This window comes from Cynara cardunculus, assembly GCF_001531365.2.
Source record: "Cynara cardunculus var. scolymus isolate 2C chromosome LG 16, CcrdV1, whole genome shotgun sequence".
Taxonomy (NCBI): domain Eukaryota; kingdom Viridiplantae; phylum Streptophyta; class Magnoliopsida; order Asterales; family Asteraceae; genus Cynara; species Cynara cardunculus.
Window position 1 is genome coordinate 3,438,325 of NC_037543.1, and position 10,853 is coordinate 3,449,177.

Below are 10,853 nucleotides of genomic sequence, written 5' to 3' on the forward strand. Positions count from 1 at the left end.
AAGCATGATTTAGTCCTGATGGGTGCTCGTAAATATAACAGTTCTAGAACATAATTTTTCTAAATAAAATCTAAATCAAGCATAGGAATGAGAAAGATCATCTCTTCAAACACACTTAGCACAAAAGTAGATTAGACTGGAGAATATCAGCACTAATTATATATAAAATCTTGATCAGATGAGCTGCTTTAGTACGTCAATGATACAGACCAAGTAATCCTTAATATTAGAAGATTATGATGCTCAATTTGAATTTGAAGTGATCAATCGATCACAATAACTTAGGATATTATGTTTATTCTACTTGTAATTGAATCTTATTGATCAAAACCAGGTGGTTCTTTTCACAGACCCAAATAAAAAATTACAGAACATACACAAAGCAACCAGGAAGAGGAAAAAAAAAGGTTGAACTCGAGAACACTTTTGTTTACAATTGATGAATTCAGTAGACCACAAATCGGAAAACTATATCACAAATCAGAAAAATTCGAAAAGCAACAAGCAATATTAGTTTCACTTTCTCCTTCCAATTTCCAAAAAACCCCCCACGAAAAATCGCTTACTAAACAAACCCGGTAACGACAAGTTGACTTACATAATCTTAAGTCAAGTTTCAAGTGTAAAAATGTAATATTACGAAAACAGACTAGTCTCACGTAAACCCAACCTTATGTATATATGTATAGACCAAAGCAACCCTTAATTAAAAATAATCCACAATTAATCTTTTCTGTTTCATAAATACATGTACTCAAATAAAACACGTTAGCTCCATTTATAAACTTGATACCCGTAAGACCAATTCTCAATATATATATATATATATATATATATTTTCGTGATACCCGTAAGACCAATTCTCAACCCTTGGATTAGATCTACAATCTAACAATTTGAACATTCATAAACGCCACGAGACTTCTCAATAATCACAAAATTGCCACCGTGCAATTTAATTAGATCATTAACTTATAAAGTTGATCAATGAACATAAATTGGTCTTACGGGTCTCACGAAAAACTCTTGGTCTCACATGAACCCAACCCTATATATATAGACTTGGGATCATGTGAGACCAATGGTTTTTCGTGAGATCCGTAAGACCGATTCTCAACCCTTGGATTAGATTTACAATCGTCAGATCTGAACATTCATAAATGCCACGAGACTTCTCAATAATTACAAGATTGCCACCTTGCAACTTTAGACCAGTAGATCATTAGCTTATAAAGTTGATCAATGAACATAAATTGATCTTACGGCATGGGCGGACCTACTTGGTTGGCATGGGTGGCACGTGCCACCGTATTATTTAGCCACCGAAGGGTAAAATTTTTAGGTTTGTTAACGGTGCTACCKTATCGTTTTGAAAGGTGCTACCGTATTTTTTTTTTCTGAATTTCAAATAGTGCAACTAAATCTAAAACCCAAACAAGATAAAGTCCAAATAAAATAGATAAGTAAGCCCAACAAATTGATTAATCTAATAACATAAGTTTAGTAAGCCCAACCAGCCCAAATAAAAGTAAAGTAGATAGAGCATATTGTTTGCCTTGTTACTTATTCAGAGACCAATGTGGGAATCATGGGATAGATGCTTTGCCTGTTGCAACTGCTACGGTTGAAAGATGCTTTTGAAGCTTGTCAAGACAGATTTACGTAATCGAATTGGTGATATTTTTTAAATTCTGCCCTCATTTGCGCCATAGAAAAGGAAACCCTTAATAATGTTAAAAACGAAGATGTCATTGATCGTTTCCAAAAGATGAAGACACGTTGAGGACAAATTTAGGAGTTGTTTCTCAACATACTTTTTGTAATTATTTTTTGGTATATATTGACCGTTTTCAAAAGATGAAGACGCGTCGGGTATAAGTTTAGGAGTTGTTTATCGGTACTATAAAAACCATATTTTTTGTAATTAATTTTTAGATATATATTATATTATATTAATTATATGGTGCCACCGTATGAAAAATTTTCTGGGTCCGTCCCTGTCTTACGGATCTCACGAAAAATTTTTGGTCTCACGTGAACCCAACCCTATATATATATATAGATATATATAGAGAGAGAGAGAGACGGTAGTTGTGGTGGGTTTGTTCTTGAAACAGTAACAACAACTATGTCATCATACTCAAATGACAATAACTAAACACACATTACACCTTTTCCAAACACATCCAATTAATAAACATTAATGCTTCTTAAAGTTCCATCATTACCCCTCCCTTGGGACCCACCAAAACAACAAATTTCCATGTGACAATCTTCAATAAATTCCCAAAATTACCCATTCCATTTTAGAGCATCTCCAATGGAGTGTCATGAGAAAGGTTAATGGAAACCATGATATGCATCATACATTGTGAAGGGAGTGTTATGGGAGGTTAATGGGGAAAAGGTTAATGGCCATTGTACGCATCATGGGGAGGAAGATGAGACCCATTAATTTATTTTTTCTTTTATAATTAAATTTGTAAGGATTTAATTATGATATTNNATTAATTTTTATTTTTATTACATTAATTTTAAAATACATTACATAAACTACATTTAGTTTTAATTTCATGCTTGTATTTTATAATTAACTGATGTATTTTTTCTTTTATAATTAACTGATGTATTTTARTCTCGTACTTTTTRTTAAATGTATTTTAATTTCGTTTCATTTTCATTTTAATGTATTATTCCTTGTTTTTAGTAGATTTTTAAATTTGTTGGTAAAATTATATTTATAGATAATATATATATATATATATATGTATATATATATATATATATGATGTGGAAATCCATTAAACTCATTGGAGTGTGGATATAAAATGATAGAGTTGTATGGTGAGTGGAATGCTGATGTGGCAGTCCATGACACTCTGGTAGAGTATCATGCACTGGAGGATGCCCTTAAACCCATTTTCATATCATAACATTAGACCTCATCCTTGTATTTCTTTTCTAAAGAAACCTTAGTGGTAACCAGTAGCAGATCTTAGAATTTTTGGATACGGTCGTACCATGTAAAATGGTTGCATTTTTTACGAACTTAAAGAAACAATATGATGGCACGTGTCACCTAATCACCCCTCAAGGTCCGTCTACGGTCGTGCCCATCTCTTATTGGATGTATTCTTGTTTATATACTGAAAGAAGTGTTGTAACTTTTGTGTGTCTTGACATACCAACTTTTTACGATACTCCACCTTCATGCATCATCTGGTTGGTTAGTTGGTTGGACCATCCTTATCATCATCTCTTGATCACTTTTCTGAAATGGGACCAATCAATTCAATCCATTATTCTTAATACATCTTTGCATCACATGATTCTAATATTGTCAACCATATTAATTATGTCCTCTAAATCTATACATATCTTACTTATATTATATATATATATATATATATACACACACACATACACACATAGTATAGTCTCTAACATGTAGTTCGGTTGACAAATGGATAAAATAACTTTGTCCAAATACAAGACATGTCCTGGATTCGATCCCAAGATCCCTCACTGGCCTCAGCTTCTGAGTGTGAGCCAAAAAATCCCCCTCACATGGGTGTCTTTGGAACAAAATGAGAAAGAGATGAATCGTGCAAGTTTTGAAGCGCTAATTGATGTTCGTTTTGAAGGGCTAATTGATTATTGTGACTTCAAGTCGGAACAACCTCTTTATAGCGTTAAGCCAACGTACGTGCATTTAATTGTTTATTTAAGGGCTAAGTAATTAATTTGATACTAGTTGTGACATAACTAATAAAGTTATTCAAGTACCTTTGATTTAACGATTCTTTCTTAAATAACTAGAATTTTTTCATACACTCAACAACCGGTTGTTATCTCTTACACCATCTTTGATTATAATTGATTATTTGATTTTGACTATTTAATATTATATAAACAATTTTTTAAAATCGGAATTCAAAAACCCCTTTATAGACCTAGAAATGAAAACTAATTAATTAATTAAATTTATAATCCAATCAAGTCGCAAAATTAAAGAGACACATGCTACATATCATTTAAGCACATAAATTAAATCGTTATTTGGTTAAATATTAAATGAAGCTAAAATAACCCTAAATTATCATAAAAAGTAATTCAAAATCTATATTCGAGCAAATAACTTATATTAGTATAAGTAATTCTACAAATCAAATGGGATTTACCAACATTGGTAATCCGTCAAAAAAAGTCATCACTAGCGGATCTCATCGCCGGAAAAATTGTGGCTGGTGTCTATGATTATTGACGAATTTTCAATCGCCGACTGAAAAATCCGTCGGAATTATTGACGGAAGCTACCAGTAAAGTCTCTTTGTCTTGTAGTGAAGGCAATAACAAAGGTGTAACAACATATACATCATGAGGTAGGTTCTTATGTAAATGACACCTAAATAAGAACATGACAAAATTAAGTACAAAATCAATTATTGTACATTAACGGTCAAAAAAATGTGTGCGAACAACTTTGGCCACAACCTTAGGTCGTGGGACAAAGTCGCGTGAATCACATGTGATTTTATACGTGATTTAACCATTTTCTTATCAGGTACCATTCTCATATGCACCCGACTCCATACATTATATATATATACACACACACACACACACGTGATAATATATACATGAGGGGACTTGGTGGTGTGCGGCACCTTAGCTAGGCCAGGCCGAAGCCGCACACATCTCTAATTAGTATCACATGTGATCAAGTACATTAAAAAAGTATTATTGTTTGAACCTTTTTTCGTGTGTGTGTGTATATATATATATATACATGTGTGTATGTATTCAAGGATAGAAAAGAAGTCGGATGAAAATGGAAGGATTTGTAATTCCCAACGAGTTAGAATTAGTTAGCATCATCAAACATGACCAAAATAAACGGAAAAAAACAAGATATTTAACAGAGTAAAGAGCATCTTGGGACATATTTTTCTATGAAAAAGATGTGGGGATCGGAATGTTTTTGCTGCATGTATATATATATATATATGTCCATCAATCACGATACAATGATACTGTTTGATGTAACATCAAGGTCAATAACCTACCTAGCTAAACACACTATTATTCATATCCATTGCTACTTATTTTTAAACGAGCAAATATATATATATATATATATATATATATTTATATATTTATATATATGTATATATAGGTTTATTTCTTTTGTATTTTCGATAAAGTTGACTGTAAAGATTTAGGTGATGGAATGGAAAAGAAATAAATCAAGAAAACTGGAATGGGATGATGTCAACTATACCGACAAGTGGTAAAAGGGATCTGGGGACGATGACTGTGATGAAGATTGGGCAAAGCTCCATAATTCGATCTCGTTTGTATAGCCTACTGCAGCTGTTTGATTCGGTCTAGCCATGGATGTGGAGCCATGTAGCTGTGATGGTTCAGGTTCTTGATCATGGTGGTGAAGTGCAAAACATATGTCTTCATTGGGTTCATCGTAGCAACCATACATCTGTTTCGATGGGTGTACTTGACCATTGAGTTGGGAAGCCACTAGCCGGTCTAGATCAGCCCAACTGTCCCGATGTTGTTCCCTTGTGTCACTCGTGTTCATGGAGTTTTCCGGTTCTGTCAACAAGTGGGTCATGGAATTATGGGTCTGGAAACTGGAGTCTTGATCGAAGGTCGTGGCTGAACTGAAGGGACCAGATGTGGTCATGGTGGTTGTATCGAGCCTGGGGAGGTGGAGGAATCGTTCGTTGGTAGGGTCCACCAGTTGTTCCATTGGATTATAATCACTGGTAGTGGTGGTGATATTGGCTACAGACTCCATTTCTTTCTTGCAAGATCTATTTCCAATGTAAACAAGAAACTGATCATGAACACCACCATCTCTGTTTAAAGATTGCATTTGAGGATTCGAATCAATTGAAGGCGCCGATGATGATCTCTGAGGGCTTTCCAGTGCTTTATGGTAGTTTTTCTTCTTGAAAACACGACATACCACCCACCCTTCTTCTTGATTCGAATCACATAAGTTAGAAACCTGCAGAAATCATCAAAAAGTTTGTTGCTTTTCTCTAAAAACAGATACAGATTATTTGCGTATATATATATATAACTTACAGATCCATAATCTTGGGTGGTAATCGTATCATCATCGAGCCTATATTCATGCATAATCCAATCGGATTTTTGGCCATGAGGTGCTCTTCCTTTATAGAAGACAAGTGTCTTCCTCATCCCGATTCTTCGAAAGCTACTATAGATCACCTTATCTCGACCAGTGGCTTTCCAGAAACCAGCAGCAGTGGCACGATTTGTTCGAGTCCCAGTTGGGTATTTCTTATCTTTATGACTAAAAAAATACCAATCGTTTTGTGGGGTGGATCCTATTCTGCACTTCTCTATATACAAAACCACAATCGACATAGATTAAGAGGATATGAATCATATAAAACGATCAATATTTCTTGCATGCATAAAGGGAACTAATTTAGAATCAACGATGATCACCTTGGATATCCCATGGTTCAAGCTTGTTAAGATCAACATCATGAATAACATCCAGATCTATCTTTTCATACGCAACTTTCTTCCTCAAATAGTAATGAAGAAGTTCTTCCTCCGTGGGATGAAACCGGAACCCCGGTGGCACCTTCGACTGACCATTTACGTTCACGGAAAAACTCATTTCTTCTTTCGACGACGACATGATTAATCAAGAAAGAGAAAAAAGATAATTAACAGAAAGCAGCAAGGAATGCAAGATGATGATTTGTATGTGAAAATCAAAAGAACATTGCATATGTGCGTAAAGATGAATGTGTATATATATATATATACACACACACAGAGACAGACACACACACACAATATATACACTTTACTAGAATGAAGTAGTTAGGAAAAGAAAACATGAAAATGGAATAGAAGGTTCATAATGAGGTACCAGACTTTGGAATTGGTGGCAAGCTTTTGAATGTAGGGTTGGGGTATGGAAAACAACTAATCACCTACTGATCAAAAACATAAGGACGGAGAGAGATGATAATCGTGAGTTGGGACATGTAAAGCGGGTCCCTGATAGAAAGTAGCCACGGGGTGGTGCCCATGGCTGACTGTGAGCCACCATCTTAACTCTGACCTTGGACCTAGCTAGCTAGCTTAATAATATATGTATGTGTGTATATATATATATACATGTGTCTGTATCTTGCCAAAATCACATCCAGAAACCACCATTTTCTTCAAAGAATCTCACGTTTTATTCGTATAATTCCATGGAATATTTAGCCATGGTATGCGCACTAATTGTGTATATTATGTAGCTAGCTATATATGAGATAGGGTTTTGGTGAGAAAAGTAAGAAGAGTTCACCGAGAAGCATCAGATCAATTTCTGTGATAACCACAATTTATGGGGGTGATATTAAAAGTGATTAAGGATCCAGATCTCTTCTTACATTTCTCATTTTAACTTCTATTCTCATACGATTATTCATCTATATATGTACATATATATATATATAGAGAGAGAGAGAGAGAGAGAGAGAGAGGAACTGCGGCTTGAATTTTGTAGACATGGTGGTGAACCAACACTATAACAGAACCGGGTTTAAAGGACGTATATAGCCCATATTTATTATTTACTACAACAAATTAGGTTTATAGAATGTTAACAAAGTCCTTGGGCGTGTACCTGAGTTCGCAAATGAGCGTAACGACTTTGTTCAAATATACAACAGGTTCAAACTCGGATCCTGCGGGAGATTGGGCTTAAACCCCTCATCTAGCCTTGGCAGCTGAGTCAACTCTGAAATGTCTCCTCCATGTGGTTTCTAGTGGGCGGGATTCTGTGTGAGGTTGGTCGGGGTTGACGGCAATCAACTTTTTGATCCAAAAAAAGAATGCAAAAAATGTGTAAGTGTCATAATATAATGTTGTATAGGACTTAAGTTTATATTACAAACAATTATATGTCATATATAAAAGAGTTGTAATAAGCTTACAAGACATCTTAAAAAAAACTAAAGATTTCTTAAGACACTTTTATAAAGTGTCTTATTAAAAAGCTAACATGACATTTTATTTTAAATGTGTCCTAAAAGACTTGTTAAGACGTATAAGAAAAAAATTCTTTTATTTTCATTCTATTTCTTTAATTTCTTTTGTTTCCAAATTCAAAAAGACAAACACTTTCTATTAAACGGTTTATTAACAGACTTATATCAAGAGTTTGGCTTTTTTGATCGTTGGAGTCACGTTTGGTACACGGTCCCATTTGATGCACGATCGAACCTTTTGACATATCATTGAGAATTGAAGTTAGTTAGAGAACAAACAAGTGTGCTTTCATATCTAAAACCTTGCTTTACAGCCTACATTATATATATGGACCATGAGTTTGTTGCTACTCAAAAGTCGTCGGGTATGTCCTCCCGGTCGGAACTGACTTCTGCGTACGTGAGTTATCATTGATTTGAGGTTGTGGGCCTTTTTTTATATATAAATTGTGATTAATTACAGCTATCAAGTGTATTGCAGACACAAAACGGAAAACAGGTTGAACCCAAAACCTTTTTTTTAATATAATTTATATCTCAAAGAACTTATTTCTAAGGTTGCAAAAATTAAGTTCTATTTATAAGGAAGGTAATCTAAATAGAATTCTAAACTAAATATTGATTCTAAAGTAGTTGGAAAGACGATTAAAACATAAATGAAGGAAATACCGAAACGAGCATGAACGGAATATGTTTAGACGTGAGCGGACAACCTGTGCCGCAGGAGATGGTCGTGTGTGGAAACCAACTCCGAAGAGAGAGGTGGCCGGGGATGCGATCCCGGATGCGGGCTTGGTCTCGTGCAACGACGATAATGAATTATATTAATTGTGATGTTTTATTCGTAATTTGGGCTCATTTTGAGCCCGTTTTCGTTTCTCCCATTGATCCATAATAAAGTCCATTGACCTTTGGGTTTGCTCCGCATCAATTTGTTATATTAAATAAGAAAAATGTTATTATATATCGTAGATAAATAAAATTAGGTTTATAGAATGATAAAATATTTAAAATAAATTAATAGACTGTTTTATAGAACTTAAGTTTATTTGATGAAACAGTAACACACTCTATCTAAAACTGTTACAGTAGGTTTATAAAACATTTTTTAGCGTTTAACAAGTTTTTTTTAAGAATTAGTTATATAAAACATTTTTGATAAATGTTATGTAAGTATATCTGTATTTATAGGGCATTCATTTTCTTCAAGTTAATAATAATAGTTAATACAATATTTTGTATCAAAAACGTCTTATAAACTTATTGTAACATTTTTAAATAATACATTTCATTGTTTTTTGCTAAACTTAACTCCTACTAAAACATCTGGACCTTTTTTTTTATGTCATATAAACCCAATTCTATTGTATTAGCCAAACAGAAACAATAAATTCTGAGGCTTCATCCTAAAAAGATTTAAAAAAAATGTAAAAACGAATTTAAAAGTTGATGAAAAACTAAACGGAATATTACTCATCAGATGAAGGAATTATAAACACAATTAAGATCAAATATAACAAACAATAATCGATTATCTGATTGCGAAATCAAGTTCTGTCACTATGTCTATGTTACAGTTTAGAGGTTAATTTTATAAAACATATATATAGAGTCATGTTTAGGGGAAAACCGTAAAAAAAATGAAAAACTAAGAAACACTCTGATAATTGTTCATCGGTATGCACATGTGTATACAAGTCATTTTTAAGCAATTTGTTCAGTACACATGAGGACAAACACGCACACATGCATAAAAACCAAAAAAACAATTTCAATTAGTTGTATGCATATGTGTACACCATCTAGATCAATGGTTAACAAGATATTTCTTTGGTTTTTATTTTATTTTATTGTTTTGAGGTTTTCCCTTGACCCCATCTCTTATATATATATATATAATTATTTTATTTGCCGTATTTTTTGGTCATTTTATGCTTAAAAGAGCATTATGGAACGCATGTAGCCCATAAATGTTTCATGCCTGTCTATCAATGTGTTGTGGTCAATATTTTTATACACACGTGATAACGAATGGCTTAAATATCCGACGCGTGGGCAATTTTAGTGAAATCATCGATCTATTTGTGTAATTGAAGTTAAACGAGGATATGAAGTTGTTAGTGAAGCTATATATGACACCGGCTATGGGTGTGGGATGCACACTCTTGTAAGCTTACTAGAACCTGGTGACGACTAAATGATGTCACATGATAGAGGTTAATGAGGTCGCCCCCCTTTGTGAGGTCTTAGGGGCAACGTCCTGGGCGGGGATCCAAGCGATAGCGTCCCTAGCAATTGTCTCAAAGAAAAAAAAACCAAAATCATGTTCTAAGAATTCAAACTTTTTTCAATCTCTCGATTGTTCCTTTTTTGATTTTATAAAAGTTTGAACTTCCGTCCGATGCATAACCTCGTTGGACCCCCCACTAAGGATCAAGGGGGTCACCCTCTTTTGTGGTGTCGTAGGGGTAGCGTCCCTACTGGTGATTAGGGATGGCAAAAAAATCCGAAACTGATGGTGAAAACTGAAAACCGAAACTTTCGAGTTGGGTTCGGGGATATCTTATTAGGGACGGGGCAAGGATCGGGGACAAATTCGAAGATTTTAACGGGGACGGTGATAACCGGCCCGACTCGGCTATGTGTGTGTGTATATATATATATATATATATTAATTTTAATTTATATACATGCATATATATATAGGGGGAACGATCAAATGCAAACCACTCAATTTGTACAAACCGTGCAAACCGCATTCAACCAATCATAATTTTTTATTTTGTTCATTTTTTTGTAATTATG

At 34.1% G+C, this 10,853-nt stretch overlaps 1 protein-coding gene across 1 annotated transcript; it reads right to left on the reverse strand.

The window, feature by feature from the left end:
• Positions 1–5,275: 5,275 nt before the first annotated feature.
• On the reverse strand, positions 5,276–6,697 carry LOC112529602 (NAC domain-containing protein 43-like). Its single transcript, XM_025140928.1, has 3 exons — positions 6,499–6,697; positions 6,109–6,389; positions 5,276–6,028 (listed from the first exon to the last, which is right to left on the reverse strand). Exons 1-3 carry the CDS (start codon positions 6,695–6,697, stop codon positions 5,276–5,278), a joined length of 1,233 nt encoding a protein of 410 aa, XP_024996696.1.
• Between the last annotated feature and the right edge of the window lie 4,156 nt (positions 6,698–10,853).